The following is a 20,550-nucleotide window of genomic DNA, read 5'->3' as shown; positions in this document are numbered from 1 at the left end:
AACATTTATATATAATATATAATCATAGTCGGCCTGATGTCAAATTGAGTATGTAGTGCATTCCACTGTGTACGCGAAACGTTTACCGCAATAGCAAAGGTTTCTTAGTGTGAGACGTGAGCTAACTGGACATACTCCATAAATGCCATGCGGCTCTTCAGACTGACTAATGGCGGACTGAGAGGCAGACGGTTACCATAATTGCACGGTTGGATAAAATAATTAGGAATGATAGAAAATAATGACATAAAGCACCAGGTGTTTTTTTTTTACTAATTATGGTGTAAGAGTGACGTTGAGAAACAGTTAAGAAGAAATGATTTGATCACATATGTAATGTACTTTAGAAAACATATCAAACAGTAAAATGTTAATAATTCTAATTAGCATTAAAGCTACTGCGAGGAACTTTCATTTAACGTTGACGTTGGCGGTCCCTGTGGGAGAAAGCGGTGGTGTTTCCAAGCAGCAGAGTCCTGTTCTGGCTCTCTCGTGCCTCTCTTCCCTCCAAGCGGGCCCCGCACATGTGACCTGGGTCTCCAGCAGCGGGGTGTCGGTGTTGGCGGCGTAGCGGCGAAGCTTAGCCTCCTGATTGGAGGAGGAGATGATGCTGCCGACGGGCGCAGAGCTCTCCTCCTCCCGCCGGATCTTATGATTGCAGGTCGAAGGCGGCAGATGGAGAAAGATGACTTTACATTGCATTACGTGCTGATAACTTGATAAAGCAAAACAAAGAAACACACACACCTTTTGTAACAAAGACACGGAATTGGATCTTTCTGTCTTTGAACATTTGTTCTCGCAGGTATCAACTTTCTATAGATCATCGTGAACTAGAATACCAACACAATGAAACATCGCACCTGAACGCCTCGAGCCCATTTCATTCCTGATTCTGAAGATCCCACTTCCCGAACACCCACAGACTGTACGGTGTTTCGCTGAAGAAAGACAATCCCGTGACAAAGCTGTCACTTTGAATCATCTGTCGTACAGTCGGTCTCTCTCAGAAGTGCAGTTTCTCTTCACTCCATAAATGCCAGCTAATGCAAAGCACGAAATTAGGCACTTGTGACCTTTATTGGAGCTGATAGCAGCCGCCGCGGGTACCGGGGAGCTCCGTGTTGGCACAACAAAGGGCTCGTAGTGGAGCTAGATTACAGATCTACGCGATAGCAGGTAAGTGATAATGACAAGGAAGCATTATCCTCCTCTGATGTGATAATTACCTGCAGTCGACTGCCTCGCAAAGGTTATCGCACGCACGGACGACCTGGAGACGCTCCAGGAAACTGCACCGATGCATCGTTGTTTAAACGTGCAGTAAACCTGTGATGTTATGCATGTTTTTGCTTTGTTTCTTACTTTTATGACATCATCTCTCTGCCTTGTTTATTTTGTTACTGCCTACATGGTTTGTTTTTACCATGTAAAGTGCCTTCGAGTACCTTTTCAATTGCTATACAAATGAGATGTATTATTATTATTATTATTATTATTACTTGATAGATTAATTGATTCACGATCGATAAATTCAGGCTGCATCACTCACTGAGGGGCCACATTTTAATTCAATGATTTTCCTCAGAATAAAGTAGATTTTGAATTCCTCTGCAAACAGTGCAGGGTCACTATTTTCAACATTGTTTTTGTGTTGATGTGAATCACTGAGAGGCTTGCTGCAGAGACCAGGATGCTGTGAATCTTCGATTTCCAAGGAAGAAAAGGCCAAGCCAGAAATATGAAGTCTGTCTGGGCTTTTGAAAATAAATTTAAAAAATAAATAAACACTTTCATGAAATCAAGTTTGCATCTAGAAATCCCCTTTTTAATTTATATTTTTTATATGGTTGATCCCTCTTTTGTTAATTTGATGCGGGCCGAAATTACATCAGATGACAGCAGTAATCCGACATCGTTTTCAACATCTAAAAAAAATGTAAAAAGCGTTTGGCCCCCGGGGGCCGACGGCAGCAGAGCCTCTGTAACGGGATGATATGGATTACACCGACCTTGCCCCCCCCCCCCACAATTCTTTACGCTTGCCAGTCAAACACATATGATGGCGGCTGCGGACGAATAAAACCCAAATATCCCTCTGATGATTAAGGTCACTCATACGCTGCTCTGTAGAAGCCATCCTCTTATAAGCCCCGCAGAGCAGGAGAGAGAGGGGGGGGGGGGGGGGGTGTCTTGATGTCTCTATATTGTCATTAATCTACAGGTTCTTTCTGCCTCGGTGCCGTGGCTGCCGGTGACAGCAAGAGAGAGACAACACAGCAATCAAAGTTTTCTGTTTTTGTGATTACCCCTCTGAGGCGCTGTGACCTGTTGTTGGCTTTCATCTGTGTGTCAGTCCAGAGGTCTAAGCTTCTTCACGAGGAGTTTATCCCTGGATCACACAGATCCCAGGGCTCACCGGTCCCCCCCCCCCCCCCCCCCCCTCCATCCCAAGAGCTCAGATTGTTAGGGGGCCGCTTTATTCTGAAATATGATGGAGATCTGCTGGGCCTAATTTGGCTTTTTGGGCGGGATTGGCTGACTTTTAGTCTCGCTCATCCAAATGGATTATCCCGAGGCTGCGACGAACATACTGTACAGATCTGTCATACACCCGTAAATGCACATATATAATATCTCATTCCCCCCCCTTCGTGTTTGCTTCTTTACGTGTGAGTGATTCAGACGCCTCTTATTTCCCTGCGATGACGGGCCATGCTGCTGCACCTATGATGTGCACAGAGAGCACGCGGTGTATTCATTTCATCAACATCAGGTGTCGCGAGCGCTTACACACTGATGCTCTGACATTACCACTATGGATTCACGCGCAGAAAAGTGCATGATCCCTGGTGACATTTTTTTTTATTATTATAAAACATGCAGCTCCACAATAATTATTTGATATTGCCACCAAAAAAATCTGATATTAGCAGTTTTCCTCCCAAATGTTGCTTCCCTGTTTTCAGGATTTCCCTCCCTAATTTCCTCTGTGGCTGCCACATTGCTGACCTTCCTATTGGCTGTGCCAGGTTGAAGTGACAGCTGGTGTGATGTAATAAACCCCACTACTCACCCACCCCCTTCCAGCAGACAAGTTATAAAGAGCAATATCTAGTTCCATGGATTGAGATAAGCTTAGGTAGATTAATGCTCCAGGACACTGAAATGTTTGTTGTATGAAATCTCTGTTTATAAAACAATGTGTCATTGCCGTATATGAAAAAAAGAGTCTAATCTGGCAGATGGCATGAGCTCCACGAGTTCCTCCACATTAAAGGCACTGCTGGTCTGTGGCTTGTGCTCCTGTGGCTTAATGGGATTTTAGACTCTTCGTTCAAATGAATTATATATAGGAAAACTGGGATTATTTTACAGGCTGTTTAATCTCTTCTTCCTCTTTTTTTTCTCCCCCCCCTCCACCGAGCCTGCCCCACAGTTTTTAGCATTCGTGGAAAAGTGGAGCGCCACAATCAATGAACGCTAGAGCGCAGGCGGCCTATCAGCTCAGAGAGCCGGAGATGCCCTGTGGACCCGGCTCGCTAACGTCGGAGAGCGCTCAGTCGACTTGACTCACTCCAGCCCCGCTGCCGTGCCCGCCTTTCCCACGAGCGCTCCCAATCCTGCTCAACGCTGACAGACATGAGGCTCCGCCAGAGCTGCTCCGCCACCGCCAGATACAGACTCCGTGCCCTTTTGCACTGAAGGCACCACCCCCCACCCAATCTCTGGCTGCCAGTTGGGAGGAGGAGGAGGCTCGGGCACCAGTTCAGACTCCGCATCCTGGAGCGTCCAGCGACTTGTGTTGTGTCGATGCTCTGGATCTTAACATAGAAAAAGTTGACTGATCTCTGGCGCCGCTCACCGGGGAAGACTTTTGGTTCTGCAGAAGAGGCCCTCATCGCTTCCTGAACTGGGCTCACGGCTTTTTTGGAGTTCAAGGCGCAGCGCTTCCTCTCGATTTCCCCACTACAGATCCCATCATGCCTCACTCCTTCCAGCAGAAAAAAGGTGAGACTTCTTTCTTCCGTTCCTCAACACCTTCGCATCTCAAGTCGATCAATGCTGGCAAGATACATGATATGTGGAGCATAGTGACAAATCCTTGAATTAAATTGATTTCAACATTTCGGAAACTTGACATACTTGACATGAGATTTTGGATTTCGATATTTCCAGTTCTTGTGATATATTGTCACAGGGACATGAGGCTTTTGTCTTTGCAGTAAAGCAATTAAATGCACATATCCTAGAAATACATCATTGGAGTATGTCAAGCACTGCAGCGTATTGTGTCACTCGTTCACATTCTTTTGTACCACACGAGCAAACTGCATCCACAGGGTGAGTGACAGCTAAACCCATTCCTCCACACACACAAAGGCCAGAGACACCGGCTCGCTCACCGCTGCGCTGAGACAAATCATTATAGTTCCACACCGGCTTTATGAGGGTCAGCTAATCTCAGGCATCAAATCAATGCACTTGCTCGTTCACAATGTTATCGAGGGCGAGCGTGCATGCAAAGCAGCGCTCACAGGGGGGGGGGGGGGGGGGTCACGATAAAACAACTGACATCCGATAGGCAAATGGAAGGACCGCATACAATGAACAATGTCCTCACAGGTTTATCTACAGTATGAACAAAAACATGTGTTCACCTCGACCAAGGAAAAGGATCTGAGTGATGCGAGGGACCTTTTTATCGAGCCCTTCCACATTTTTGCACAAAATGTTATGTTATGTACCATCGAAAGACTCCTTAAAACATTAATGCACAATAGAAAGCTTACCACGGTTAGATTAACACGTGAGCGTAATTAGAAATGCCCGGCGGTCTCGTGCACGCAGCGCACAAACTATGTCAAAGAGCAGCAGATATGAAGAGTTTCTGCGAGCGAGATGCAGAACAGATAACAATGAAGCCAACGTGTGGAGCAGAGGAGGTGTCACTCTGCTGTCTGTGCATCGGCACTTCCACCTGGCATTTCCTGGGTCTTACTTTTATTGAAAGCACTGAGGGGATGCAGTGGCCGTTGACTGTGATACATTAGTAGAAGTGAATCTTAACAAAAAAGAAATATATATATATATATACACGTATATTCTCATTTCTTCATTTCAAACGTGCGCAAATGCAGATTAATGAGGCCCGGTGGTTATGGGAGTTGATTTGTTTCTAGCAAACATAAAGAGTGGGAGGTTTTCCAGAATTTAGAGGGAGAGAAAGCACCGCCTGGCTTCATGAAATAAAGGCTGTGGGCGCTCACAAGAGAAAGAAGAAAATTCAATCAGAGATGATACATTTTAAGCAAAACTAACACAGATTATTCCGAAATTGGGGTAAAATAAAGTCGGGAGAAAGGGTATTTATTTATTTTATTTTTTTTTAAATGATACTTTCTTTGTTTGCAAATTAACAATTTAAATGTACTTGTGCGTTTTATGCATTATGCATATATTTTCTTTAATATTTCATGAAAATGTTTGAATGATCTCTTCCTGAAACCATGTCAGTACCCAAAGTTTTTTGTTTTTTTTGGTAAAGCAGTTGACTTCTGGGGCTTGGTGGGATTGCTTTCATCCTCCCCAATCCCATGTTTCCATGTTGGATTTAAATCCATTTAGTGCTTTGGCTGGAGGAAACCCAAAATAAAAAACAAAAAGCTGACATGAAAATACACCTATACACTAATGGAGGCTGTGAACGCTTGATGATGATGATGATCTCTACAGAAATACACTGAGGGCCAATGATAGGTTCCTCTCGTTACACAAAATCATGACGGTCTCAGCAGCACTGGACTTGACCTCTCAAGTGTTTGAAAAGACGTGTAACAACGCTCTACCCAGAACCACATTACATATTGTAGGACTATTCCAACGCAGCGGCCGTAGAGACGGAGAGCGCTGCAGGTGGTGGTTGTGCTGCCAGACCTGCAGACCAGTATCAGCAGTTGCCACTATAGATGCAGGCTGCCACTGTGACCTGGCAGTGGGTGCAATGTCACAGAATTTGATATCGTTGAAAGCAAAACTGGACCGGAGAGAGAAAAGGGGCAAAACAGAGAGAGAGAGAAGCAGGAAGTAGAGAATGAACTGAGTGAAATGACTTTCTCCAAACCCTGATGATGTTCTACTTCTATATTCCAGATTCATGTAGTGCTCGTGAGTAATCAGTCCAGTGGATGCGGTCATACGAAACAATGAGGTGAAACTTGTTGGGTGGCCTTTATAGTTGACGTCGCCGTAAACATGTTGACATTGGCAGATTCCACCTGTGCAGTGGAAATACAGAGGACATGTCACCTGTATTGCCTAAACAGTGCAAATGAAGAGTTTATACGCACTCCGCTTTGTTTTGGCAAGTATTTGGACGCGTCACACCCGCATCAGTGGCAACACTGCATCAGTGGCAATGTGAGACCCTTAAAATTACTGGGTGCCGTTTCTGTGGAAAAAAAAAAGAAAGAGGGGTGACTGGTGACGAAGCAGGAAAAACACAGAGCGCTGAACTACGTCCCAATCGTGTTCAATCGCAGAGTGAAATGAATCTGCTGAAACAGACTTTGAGCATCTGAGCAGGCTATTGTACATAGATACAAGTGAGATAGACTCACTTATACTATTATAAGATTTATTCAATATAATCTCATCGTTTCATTGTTATGGTCAATTTGGTCCAGTTTGCATTCTTGCTACCACCACATGTTCAACAGTTTCTCTATTACTTTTAGATACTTGTTTGTGCGTTATTTTCAGCGAACTATTTGACCTGTTTTTGGCTGAATTTTAGATTGTTATTTCGACTGATTATTCATTCCTTTATTTTGACAAACTATTTGAAATATTTACACTCTTTGAAGGGACAGTTCACCCCCAAAACTAAAAACATATGTTTCCTCTTACCCGTAGTGCTATTTATCAATCTAGATTGTTTTGGTATGAGTTTCCTAGTTTTGGAGACATCGGCCTTCTCTCCAGTATAATGGATCCATGTGGAGCTTGGCTTGTGGTGTCTCTTTCCAGAAATCCTGACCCGGTTACTCAAGATAATCCACACACCTTGTTGTGAGCACTTTCATGGAGGAACTATTTTCTTTCAACCATAGTGCCTCTCACTACAGCTCAGTATTTTTCGATTTGTGGGGTGAACTGTCCCTTTCAAGTAGTTTGCTCAGAGAGTGTAAGTGCTTGAAAATCCCTGTCCCTTTAAAACCCCTATCCATTATTTGGGCTATATACTATATCGTACCCCTGCTAATCACTGCTTACATGTGTAAGCAGGAGAAAACGTGTTCCTAAAGCCAAAGAAAAAAAGAAAAGAAGTGCAGAAGGAGCCACACACCTCCAGATCTACAGCCTGATACTAACTAATAGGTGTTGTGACAGCGCAGCAGGGAAAGGGGGGTTGATTCAGACGGACGGTTCTTATTGGATCATTACTGAGGGTGGTGCAGAGAAATAAGACCCACTTGTTTACCGCTTGAGAGCTCCCCATCACCGAGAGCGGAGACACCGAGCTGAGCCCCCTGGAACAGACGCATAACGTGGATTTGAAAACCAACCAGTGCAGACATCCAACAAACCCCTTCCTCGTGTGCTCTCGGATCTCCTGCGTGTAATGAGGAGGACGGGGAAGATGTGTTACTGGTGCAGCTATCACATGTACCATACATCTTGCCTGTGCTCTGTGGAAGTAACCCACCCATCATCCAGCAGATGGCACACTGGCGAGCGACCGTTTCGGGAATGCGTGGAAAATTCCACAGACTCCGGCGCGGGCTGCATTCCTGGCGGCCGCTCTCAGCTGGCCTTGAGAGAGTCCCGAATCTACATGCTTTGATTTCCACCAAATTGGAATTCTAGCCCACGAACGAGCCTCTAACCTCAGCGCGTGCAGCTTGCACAAGCGAGCCGCCGAACTCAAGGTTATCCACACAGGCACGCTGCAGAAAGTTACTCCAAAGTTGTTGCTTTTTTTTTTTTTAACTTCTTTTTGAAATAACCGATAAAGCAGAATAGGAAACAGGAAGCCTTTGCATGTCGTCATTGACCGCTGGAGCTGACCGCTCTGTTGCTGCTGCTTTACAACACAAGCAGAACTTTCGAGTACACGATTAAAGCATTCAGAAAGAGGGGAAACAACCTAAAGAGAGGGCATGGCCAAAATGTTCACACTTTACACAATTATATTAACAGCAGCACATGACTCCTGTTAGACGAGTGTCGACCTCTGTTGTTCACTGCTGCTGGTGATCTTCCTGTGTGTGCTGAAGGAGAGACACTACAGGTTTACACCGTGAATCTTCCCCAGCTGTTTACTTACGTTTAGACAATTGCTTTTTGTATTACACGTTTTCTGGAAATGGTGTGTTTATACATGCAAATGAGGAAGAATCTCATTAAATATGCATGCGTCTGAATACATTTCCAGAGCAGAAATCTGCACATGGGATGAAACCAGGTTCTAATTTCTTCTTTCATTTTGTCGACGTATTAGAGTCAAAGGTTGTTATAGAGGGGAATTTGGACATCTCTTTGTGTCACTGCATAAATCAGAAAATACTGTCAACTGCCATTAAAAAAACAAAAGAATGTAGCCATGTTTTTAGGAATAAAATGTTTAAAGTAAAGTTTGGTGTATGTAAGAGCTGCTGCAGTGGAGAGTCTGAGAAAAAAGAGATTTAGAGAAAAAAGAGACATGTTTTGTAAAATGAAGACATTACAGGTGAATATGGTAAAAATGTCACTAACAGATATCACTATGAAACTTCCCCAGTTGATTACTTACATTAAGATAATTTATTTTTGTAATACAAGTTTTCTTTATGTTATGTTTAAATATATAAATGAGGTATTATTATATGTTAACGTTTTGGAGAATTTAGAAGAAATCAGACGCAAACAGACAAAGCAGTAAAATAAACACCAGAATGTGTGTTTTGGATGTTTTATTTCCACTCGTCTGAAATAAGACATGTCATGGAAACAAAATAGGCCAAAATCTCTAAATTGACCAGTGCATGGAAAAAGACGTCTTTGGCTGTCGTGGCTCGCCTTAAACCCCGTCAAGTGGGATGAAAGCCATCTTTCAACCCTGGAGTGTGTCAGCGCAGAGACACGCAGCCGCTTTGTTGCAAAACACATGATTTCATGTCAGAGTCGAACTTGCCAGTTTGCCTGTTAATTAAAAAAGAAAGAAAAAAAAGAAGAGAAAAGCAAGAGGCAAGCTTCCAAGTAAAGTGCACTCATCATTACCTGCTCTGAAAAATCTTTTGATGTGGCATCAGTGAATTCTTCACCGCATCTATTTATTATTACACGTCGTGTTCTTTAACTGACGTTATAAATTATGCATGTCACTTGTCTTCTGCACAAATAAGACGATGCATAAACACATACGGTGAGACGGAGGAACAAATCTTTTCTTAAACAGACATATAGCCTTTCCATAGATTTCTTTTAGCCGTGTAGACCTGCAGTGGGGAAAGGTGTTTGACAAAGTGAGACTTTGTTGTGGACAAAAGGAGAAGAAAAAAATGCTTTTGGGATGCACGGAGTTACAGAAAAAAGAAAAAAGTAAGTGAAACTTAACAATACAAGAAGAAAATTCTTTTAAAGAAAGGGAACTAAAAAAAGTCCTCTGTAGCTAACAGCATTATCTGTTTGGTGTTACACTGCGGTTGCATCATGCCTCTCAGAACAAAACTCCACACTCACATCTTTGCTGACAATGAACACTGAAGTTGGCAGAAATTTGCTGTGAAACGAGACAAAAGTGTGCAGTTTATGAAGAAGAAAAAAAAAGGAAAAAGAAAAAAAAAAGGAGTGAGGCAACCTCCGGGCCTCGGGGCTTTTGTCAGTGGGCATTTTCTATTCAATGACCCATCGTGCACCGAGTGTAGGCAATGATACGGCTTTAGAGATGTCTTCACACTCTATCAGGCTCCTTTTTTTAAATGTGCAGCTGGTGCTTGGATCACTGCTTTGGCCGGGATTGTCCCTGATCGGCGACCCTATAACATCATGACCCGCTGGTTAACCATGCGGCCGGTTCATGACGGGGAAATGTGCCGATCACTTTAGACGGACCGATATCGATCAGCTGCCCTGCGCTCCTCCCCTGTCCTCTCCGTAAGTGGGTCATTTATTTAATTTTTTTTAGCTATGGATTCGGTTGAGTAAAAGTTAGCAAAGGATTTGCGGTAATTATCTCATCCTTCTATAGCCGGGCACAGCATGGGGCCTCGGTTAAATTACACATCTCCCTCCCAACTCCTGGATGCTTTACGGCCGTGCATTATGCATAACCGCGCCGGAGCCGCCTTAAACATCCCCCAAGTGGATTGGAATAAAGTTGACGCTGCTCTTTGTTTGGAGCTCAACGCAGTCTTTATTTGGCAGTGCTGAATCGGAGGGTTGCTGTGAAAGTGCGCGTCTTAATTATTTTGGAGACTTTTTTCCCCCTTTCTCTCTCCTCTCCTCCTCCCAATGGTTTGTAAACACCTGGAGTGTTATTTTTTTTTTTAGTGGGATGCCGGATCCAGATGTGCGGATGCTCGGGCGATCCACGGGGAGAAAATGTGGGTTCCATTACAGTGGAGTGTGGGCGTCATGTGAAGGGTTAAATAAAAAGTTAAACAAGGGCTGTGTTACACCGTGTGGTGTGTAATGGTGACAGGCTGCTCAAATGCCCCTGATCACTAATATGATGGTGATATCAAGTATATATTTTAGATTATTTTTTAAAATCTCTCTCAAAAACAGAGGAACATCTCCATATTGATGAGGAGGAAAATAATTTATCACAAATATTTTCAGTTATAACTTCTGCATTCTTGTTCATCAAAACAAAACTATGCGTTCGAGAGAGACATAATCCTCAAAGACCTGATCCGATCAATAACGATCAATAGGTGTGGAGGTATTAAAGGTCCCATTGTGGATGTTTACCAAAAAGTAAAGAAAATCGAATACAGATGACAAGGCTGATCTCAACACGACATGAATATCAACCTAATCATTACAATATTTCATTGATATAGGGCCATTGGAGCATTTAAATCAAACCAGAGCTCATGTGTGTTATTTTTGCAACATTAGAACGAAGATAAATGGAGAGTTATAAGAGTGTGTACTTCCGCTGTTGTGCTGTACACCAACATATCTTCTAATAACTTGTGTAAACTTTGTCTTTGTCGTGTGCCTCTCCAGCTCAGCAAATGCTCCTTCTGTGCCAAGGGGTGAGCGGGATGAGAAAAGACGGGGAGTCCGTGGTCTGGAATCACCACAAGCAAAGTTTCCAAGGTGAGTCACCGACAGTGAACCCTTGCCCACAAACTCATGAAATGAATAAACAGCTATTCAGATGCTGTCAAGCAGTGCACGTCCCCCTAACCAGGCATCACAAAGCCTCTATGAAAAAGATACGCATATTCACAGCAGTTCTCATTTACATGCAGGGAAGAAATAAAACTACACGGTTCAACTTCTCTTCTGTGCCAAAAACATTTTTTTTTTAAAGCCTGGCTGGTGAGACCGTTCTAACTAAAAGAGCATGAAGTAATACTGGTAAGCTGTAAAAGTAAAAAATACTGTTTATTCTCAACCAACTGAGAAATGATGCAACAGGGAGTACACATGCCTTAAATTAAATGGTAAGGAGAGTCACAAAAAAAACAACACAGCAATGCATTCAATTAATTTTCCAGGAAACTTCCCCTTTGTATTTCGATGAGCAGTGTATTTTGTTGATAAGTGTGCACATCATCTGACATGGACAACTACACAGGCACCCTCCTCTTCCAATCACGGACACTATCAAAAGCAAAGTCCACATAACAAGAGGCTGACGTCTGTCTAAACTGTGCCAAGTGGGTTACAAAGGCACATGATAATATAGCACCAAAAATACCAAGACCATCCATCATGGCATTTTAAACAGTAATAACCTGAAATCAAACCCACACGCATGATTCTAAATTATGACCAGGGCTTGACTGCAGGCTACACATCCTTGGCTCGTGTCGTGTTTTTAGATTGGTGATGCGCTCGCTTTCATGCAACAAGTTTCCCACGATCATGAAGTTATATCAGACAGCAGATCGCACCTACAATTAGTCAAAATCTTAGTGTCATCTACTGTACGAAAAAACACCGTCGCTTTAACACAACCGCGCTCATAAAGCTAATGTATTAAACCGTTATGAGCGCAGATGAGCGGATAAAACTGTACCTGACAAGCACCGATCCCACCACGCACTACATCAACCGAAACACCACAACCGCTTCACGATCACATCCACACACACGTTCAGATGACTGCCTGTAATAATACATCTATTAAAGCTTTCCTTTTGCAACAAACCCCCAATGGTGATTCGCAGTATTCTCCATCTATGAAGTCAGCATACCTGCAGGAAATCTGGCTACCAAAAAAAAAAAAAAAAGGAACAGCTCGAGCTGTCACATCGACCTGTCCGCGTGTGCCTAATTAAGATGTCGGTCTGTGTGCTGTAGGCTACATGTAGGGTCGGTGTGTTCAATGCGACGGAACGGCAACGGGACGACACATTGCTTAAATCACGGAATATAAATTAGTTCTCAGTATTTCGGGGGCTGGGTTTAAGGAACTCGTGACGTCGCCGGCTCTACGTCCTGTGACTGTGGATTCAACCAAAAGCAGGGGGGTGTTGGATCACTATTAAACAATTTCCTGCAATATTTTACAAAATAATTCGCATTTGTGTGCATATAAACGCTGGATTTAAGCAGTGTTTGCTGTATAAACCGCTGTGCGCAAAACGTGTTAGGATAACACCTTTGGAAATGAGTTGTTTTCACGGCGAGGGAAAAAAACGTCACACCCCTGCCACGGGAAAGTGGTACGGTCTCGGGCTCAAATTCCGAGAATTTAGCTCGTCTGATTCTTAGAACTGGGGTTCTTAGAAGTGGTGATGCAAGAAGTTTCTAGGAAAGCGCTACCAGGTGATTTTTTAAATTCCTTTTTTGCCTCTAATTTGGCGCGAAGTTGTTATCTACTGTGTGCTGCTGATGTTTTAGACAGAGCTATTTGTCCGTTTGTGCTGTTTGAGTGTTTGTGAAGACGGGACTGTGTGTGACTGGTGTCTGATGGCAGTTTAAACAGTGCAGAGTCGAAACTCTGAAGTGGCTCCCGCAGTGACAGCCAGCGCGCGGCTCTCTTGACAGATCGTCTGCCTCGCGCTGCGCTGCCGCGTTTGAACCAGCGGGACGGACAGCAGCCTGCCTCCGCGCGCTGTAGCTTCTCCATGCCGCACTGACCAGAATGATGTTGTGAAGCTGTAATAACGCTCGCTTTACGAACGTTACACCGAGGGGGGGAATTATGATTTTGAGCGGTGTAAAGGCTGCCCAGAGCCCGCGTACACGGCTCTCGTGCGGACAGAGGTGTCGGTGTGAGGGCAGCACTCTGCTTGTAAACGCGCTCTGATTATAATGCTACTTTGTACGTTCAAGTGTCAACACAGCCGTGTGGAGGCGGCGGCTCGCGCGTGCTGTCAGACAAACTTTGCTGGCAGCATGGCAGCCTCGGATTCAGGATGTGTTTGTTACTTCGCGGTCGCTCCGATGTTAATTTGCTCCAATGGAGCGCAAAAAGGGCTGCGGCGAACAAGCCCCTCTGTTACCGTAAAATTGTGCCGGAAACATTAGCGTTGATGTGTTGGTGTGTGCGTTTGTGTGTGTGTTTTTTCCACGGTAGAGGCTTCGGGACACCTCGTCGCACCAAGTTGCGTTTCCACCGTGACACCGCGCTGCGTGATAAGCTCGCCCTCCTGACTTCACCAAGTTGAACTGTTTGTACAGAGATGCGCTCAGAGTTGGCTTCATGCAAAGTGGTATTTCTGTCACGGACTCGAGAGTTTCGGTTATACAGTGTTCACGCGCAGGAACAGGTCCAATCAGAGCGTGTTTAGGTCCATGAAATGTACTAAAATCAAGAGATGGAATGAAGACCCGCTATTCGGGCTGACAGAAATACGCGTGCTGTCATTTTGATGAGCAAAACTGTGATGGGGCAGATTGAAGTTAAAGCTAAACTTTATCACTTAACAATTCATCTGAAAACGCAATTGTTTCTGAAACAATAACTGCTTGTTTGACCCCAACTTGGAGGTCATAAATCACCACCTTCTTTTTGATCAGAGTATATTTAGGCTGTTCTGTGCTTCTATTTTCGGACGTGTCCAGTTACAGACTTCACATCCACTTGAAAATAGTGTCATAAATCCTCGCGCGCGTGTTATAAAGACAATTCCATCCAGAGTTAGTTAAATAATAGTTTTCACCCGCTTCTAAGTAATTGACCTAGAAAGGCACTACAGCACAAACAGAATGAGGGAGCAGTGAGCGCTGCTGGGCTTCACAACAACACGCTGTCACCGGTCTGATCAACAGGGAAACATCGCTTATAGGCTCCAACCAGCAGTTTATAGTGGACGTTCAATCGAGGACATCCTGCGGTTTAAATTGACATTTATAGTTTGGACGTTATTTGTGTGGCAAAAAAAGTTTTCAGTAATAAGTGAGCTGCTTGTTGAAACTGTTTTCCTTCTTGTATCGGCTGGTTCACAGTGAGCCGAGTTACAAACCCGACCCCGCCGCGCTGAAGGCAAAGAGACGCAACTTTTCTCCTGTTAGACTGAATTCAGAGAAAGAAGTGGACAGAGTTGATGCTCCTTCTGATGCGTGATCAATAAAACCGCTAAATAATGGGTTTTTAAAATCGTACACAGGACATCTAATGGCGTTTTTTAAATAACAGATATTTTTTATTTAATTAAAAGAAACGGAGTCAGTATTTCTGTATTTCCGAGAAATTATTTAAAAAAAATACCGTTATTACAAGATTATATCATGCATACTTTAGTCTGTTTAGAATACGATACAAATGTCTGTCATCTTCATTTGTTGTATTGACTTGACTACCGGTGGTCTAGAAGGAGAGAAAGTGAGGGGGAGACAAATGATTCCAAAAGGTTGAAATTTAAATGTCTAGACGGTGTTTATTTAATAAATGGCGCCGCCTTCTGGAGGAACGGCGGTATCTGTTTGTAAGTCTGCCACACTGATGAAGACATTGTGAGGTTCAATCATAAATTCAGCCAAATGGATTCTCTTAAAGATTACCTGGACCTCAGCATTGATACAGAGGGGTGGATTGTGGCGTTGACTCGCCAGGGCACTCTTCTTTTTTTGTGTGAAATAATCTTCTTATTTTTTATTTTGCAGAACTTGACAAAATGGCTTGCGCAGCAGACAGCTGCATACAGTTCACACGCCATGCAAGTGATGTCCTGCTCAACCTGAACCGGCTGCGTAGCAGAGATATTCTCACCGACGTCACCATCTTGGTTAACAGGCAGCAGTTTCGTGCACACAAGACGGTTCTCATGGCTTGCAGGTGTGTGTTATTCCGTTTAACATGAGCCAAATTTGTCCTCCCGCAGTTTAGAGATGAAGAGACTGATCTTTGTTTCTTTACTTTTGCGTGGCTGCAGTGGGCTGTTTTACAGTATCTTCACAGACTCCCACAAGTGCAACCTAAACGCCATCAGTCTGGACCCAAAGGTGGACCCAGAGGGCTTCGCCATCCTGCTGGAATTCATGTACACCTCCCGCCTCACGCTAAAGGAGAGTCTGATCATGGCCATCATGAACACGGCCATCTACCTGCAGATGGACCATGTCGTGGACACCTGCCACAGATTCATCAAGTCCAGGTAGGCAGAATAAGCTTCCGTTGCATCCGTCAAATTCACCGTTATCAGCATTTGTCGTGTTTTTTTTCACCCTTCTCATTCTTTCCACAGTGATCCGTCAGCTAAGCTGCCCAGAGATGAGTTCTTGGTCAGTCCCTTGGTCTTACCTCAGGATGTCCATGCTTACCGGCCCCACGACGTCGTCGACAGTTTGCACAACCGCATGGCTCCGTTCAGGGATGGGAGGCCCTACGGCTCAAACATGTTCAACGGGGTCGGCACCCCCAGCAACTACCATCTCTACGGGCAGTTTCCCATGCCAGGATTCCCTTTCCCTCTCTGCAAGCTGGCCGACGCCAAAAACGCTTTTGCCGACCTCTCTAAGAGCGGCATCCACCACAAGCACTGTTCTCCGCATGAGAGCGCCAACATCATCCGGGCGGAATACACCAGGGCGGTTGGCGCCGGCTCCTCCGGCACCATTCACTCCACCACCTACGCTTCCAGGGAGCTAGGGAGGCACGACGAGATGCGGAGGGAGAGCCACGAGGGGGTCGGCCAGTCCATCGCTCTTGGCACGAGGAAGCGCGCGTTTCCCACGTTGACCCTGGAGCACCAGAGAGACTCCGTAAAGGATCACGCCCCCCAGGCGGAGGAGGACCTGATCCATCACCACTACCCGCTGGGGATCTCCTCTGCTGGACGCAAGGGCCTCATGAGCAGCCCGCAGAGCCCCCTCAAATCAGACTGCCAGCCCAACTCCCCGACGGAGTCGAGCAGCAGCAAGAACGCCGGCCTCTCCCAAGCCGGCGGCGTGCAGGCTCCGCAAGGCACGCAGGAGCCCAAGTCCCGCAACTGGAAGAAGTACAAGTTCATCGTGCTGAATCAGAGCGCGAAGGAAGAGGAGGCGGGGCTGCGGGACCCCGGGCTCCGTTCACCTCAGCACCTCGGCCTGCAGCCCTACCTCCAACCCAGCGACTCGGAGAACCTCGACCCGCAAGCCACGAGCAAGAGCAGCGACCACAGCGAGGACCTACCCGTTCCCCAGGCCAGTCGTCTCAACAACATCATCAACGGGTGAGAGTTGTTGGGTTTACATACAAACAACGTACATAACGGCATATTTTTGCTTCAGTGCAACTAAAGTAAATGTCAACATTTTAGGAGGAAGTTCTAGAACGTTTTTTTTTTTTATTCTTTTGTTTTCTATAATCCAGGATAAATTTAGGAATTTAATTTGGAATTACATGCGATTCTAAATATATGTTTACGTTTGACTTGAAGTATGCGTTGTGTTATTTTGGTTCCAGTGCACTGGAGGGTTCACTGAGGAACGGTGACTGTCCCCCTCCGCACTACCTGAGCCGGCTGAACTGCTCGTCCTGCGGCACGCCGTCCCCGCAGCACTCCGAGGTCTGTCCCAAGACCCCCCGGTCCCGCCTAGCGGAGGACATGACGGAGCTGCACTCGGAATACTCGGACTCCAGTTGCGGTGAGTTTGGTCGGCGGATATTAAAAGACAAATTGATTCTGCGTTACTCGGGACTAGAGGTTCACCGTTTTGTTCCTCTCTCCCGGACAGAAAACGGTACATTCTTCTGCAGCGAATGTGACTCCAAGTTTGCCGAGGACGAGGCGCTGAAGCAGCACATGCTCCAAGTGCACAGCGACAAGCCATACAAGTGCGACCGCTGCCAGGCTGCTTTCCGCTACAAGGGCAACCTCGCCAGCCACAAGACCGTCCACACGGGTACGTGGAAGAGTCATCTGCCGTCCTGTCAAGTCTCCGCTCCTTTCGCTGCTGGATTTTAACACTTTTTTTCTTTTTCTCCAATTTGCTTTACAGGAGAGAAGCCGTATCGCTGTAACATCTGTGGTGCTCAGTTTAACAGACCAGCTAACCTCAAGACTCACACTCGCATCCACTCAGGAGAGAAGCCATACAAATGTGAGACGTGTGGAGCTCGTTTTGTACAGGTAATAACACCCCTCCGTAGTTTAAAAACCTTTTCCCCCTCTATTGCATGGGTCAATTGCACGAATACTCCTCTCTGAGCTGTAACTATGGGTGTGTGTGTAGTCATTTTCAGCTTGACAGAACTACCCATAATTACAAAGAACATCCTTAAGCGGGTTTTGGCTTTTATACGATGGATACCAATCTGCTGTCTGAGGCGTCTCGTCGGTGTGTCTGCGTAAAAAGATCTCCTTGCCTGATGAGTTTGCATCGGCGTGTTTTGTTTTGCCACTCAGGTTGCTCATCTGCGCGCCCACGTGTTGATCCACACGGGTGAGAAGCCATATCCGTGCGAGATCTGCGGAACGCGCTTCCGACACCTGCAGACGTTGAAGAGCCACCTGCGCATCCACACCGGAGAGAAGCCCTACCATGTAGGTTGACCCGCTGTTTTCCACTCCACGCAAAAAAAAAAAAAAAAAAATCACATAAACGGCAACATTTGAAATAACGCCGCGCCACTTTCCTTTTCAGTGTGAGAAATGCAACTTGCACTTCCGCCACAAGAGTCAGCTGCGGCTGCATCTCCGACAGAAGCACGGCGCCATCACCAACACCAAGGTCCAGTACCGCATGACGACGGCGGACATGCCCACCGACTTGACGAAGGCGTGCTGAGCCGGGAGGGAGGGGACTGTTTCAACGGGCGGCAATCTTGACCTTGGCATTTAAAAAGACCCCAACTTGTACAATCATCCAAGATTGTAGTGCCACACTGTGTTCATTAGAGAAATAAATTGGCTGTAAACGCCATTCTAAACGGGTTTCCACTACATGTGAACGTAGAGCCACTTGCGGCGTCTTAGTCACTTTATTGTTTCTATATAGCTATAAATATATATATATATATATATATATATATATGTATGTTGGGAGTGTTTCTAAGCTTTGAAGGTACCTAAATAAAGCTTTATTTTGTTGAGGATGGAATGTAAACAATCAGTTTTTTTGAAAATACAGTATTTTATATCGGAGAACTTACTTTTCTGAAAGTATTGAAAATTTTGATCGACGGGTGGTACATATATTTTGAGATTCCCAGATTTGCGGCTGCACAGAGTTGTCTACACGTTTTTTTTTTTTACGTAGATGTACGTACATGTTGCACCATGTCAAGTTGCCATATTCATGTGAAGAGGTGGGGGAGAAAAAAAAACACATTGTAATTGGATTTAGTTGAAAACATATCAGATGACTGCTGCTGTCTGAGGTTATGCATGAGGTACTCTCTTACCGTTGTCGGTGCACATGAAGTGGGCAAACGGCATAAATATTGTGACATATTGTGTAATTATATCTGTGGGATTGCTCTCTGCTGGCGGAGCCAATCCAGGTGTTGAAATGCATTTCGAGGCTTTGTTATGACCAAGAAAATATTTTGCTTTGTGTGTATTTGTATAGATGTGACTTCTGTTTTTGTTTATTTTCCATAAGTGAAGGTTTACAGTTTTGCTCATTGTTCTAGATCCTACAGTAAAGTCGTGTGTGTGTTTTGTTTTGTTTGTACATACACTGTGTATTCAATGTGCCTTTCTCTATGGTGTCTGAATCCTTCCCCCATTCAGCCCAGCTCTATTTAAAAAAGGTACAACTCATGGACACCACTTGTCCTAAAACCCCTCTCACCCCCCCCTCCCCCATGTATGTGTGTGTGTGTGTGTGTGTGTGTATGTATATATTTTTAAATGCTTGTCACCGACCTGAAAACATGCAAAAATCATTGTAAATCTTCAGGACTTGTTTTTTGGATTGGGCTTTTTAAAAAAAAAAAAAAAAGAAGAAAAAAAAAACTGCATTAAAGTTATTGTACAATGTTCTAGATGTATGAATGTAAAATAAAGGTATTGGATTTCTATGTATTAACAACAGACTGAGTTTGTTACAATAAGATGGTAAAAGACGCCGGATATACGGGCGCACAGTTTTAACATGTTTCCAGAAATATTGCTCGAGGGCTAAAATTAAAACCAGAGGACATAACTTACATATATAACTCTGAAATACACATAGTTGACCTGTAGGCACGTTTAACCGTTACAGGTCACAGGATCATCATTTGAGGCTTCATCTTATTGTAGCCACAGAAGTATTTGGTTGCAAAAGCGATGTTCTGCAGATTAAAGCGCCGATACAGATCGATTCCTCCTGATGTTGACCGAAGCTGAATCCCAGCGAAGAACTGCATCACGCCACCTTTAAAAGAAATCTGTCACATACGTATCTCTACGCTTCTAAAAAGTGCTGCAAATACGGCAGCGACAGGGAGGAAAAAAAGCCACCCAGTTCCCTCTCTACTTTACGGTTAACACCAAGGCTTTTTACACTTTCTGCTCTTATGAACTGTAACGGCCATTCCCCAAAACCCCGAAAGAAAAGGTCACAGCCTACTGATCCATCCACCACACCAATCATTAGTAAGATAAACATTAAAGCACACATACGCAACTTTGGCTGAATAAAAGCCGCACAGTTGATGTCAAATAGTGAGAGGCTCATAAAGCCAGAGAACTGAGTCAGTACGGTCAGTTACACATAAATGTGTTTCTAAAGTTTGCTGACACTATCCGCCGGTCAGACCAGACCAAGTAAGGCCGTCTATTGAACGGAGCAGGAAGTACTATGCTGCCGATGAATTAGACTTTTGGTTTGTACGCTGAGGAACGTTATTTCTTCTTTCAAAAGTGAAAACGTCTCGCTGTAAGTGACCCAGTGGGGAAGCTAATTCCTCCAACATAAAGCAGGACGGTGGGATGAAGCACAACAGCTGAGAAGACGACACACTAGTTGTGC

The 20,550-nt window shown here is 44.7% G+C and overlaps 1 protein-coding gene across 2 annotated transcripts; it reads left to right on the top strand.

The window, feature by feature from the left end:
* The first annotated feature begins 12,954 nt into the window (after positions 1-12,954).
* On the top strand, positions 12,955-19,617 carry bcl6aa (BCL6A transcription repressor a). 2 transcript variants are annotated; one of them, XM_079158222.1, is made up of 9 exons: positions 12,955-12,990; positions 15,274-15,445; positions 15,543-15,764; positions 15,855-16,820; positions 17,054-17,235; positions 17,326-17,493; positions 17,590-17,720; positions 17,997-18,134; positions 18,235-19,617. In XM_079158222.1, exons 1-9 carry the CDS (start codon positions 12,960-12,962, stop codon positions 18,376-18,378), a joined length of 2,154 nt encoding a protein of 717 aa, XP_079014348.1. In that variant the 5' UTR covers positions 12,955-12,959; the 3' UTR covers positions 18,379-19,617. The 2 variants fall into 2 exon arrangements, with proteins under 2 accessions (XP_079014348.1, XP_079014349.1); XM_079158223.1 differs by lacking the exon at positions 12,955-12,990 and adding an exon at positions 13,113-15,095.
* The last annotated feature ends 933 nt before the right edge of the window (positions 19,618-20,550 follow it).

The sequence above is a fragment of the Pholis gunnellus genome, assembly GCF_910591455.1.
Source record: "Pholis gunnellus genome assembly, chromosome: 4".
Lineage (NCBI taxonomy): Eukaryota > Metazoa > Chordata > Actinopteri > Perciformes > Pholidae > Pholis > Pholis gunnellus.
Note: the sequence above shows the minus strand (reverse complement) of the source record. Positions and strands in the feature narration are given on the sequence as shown.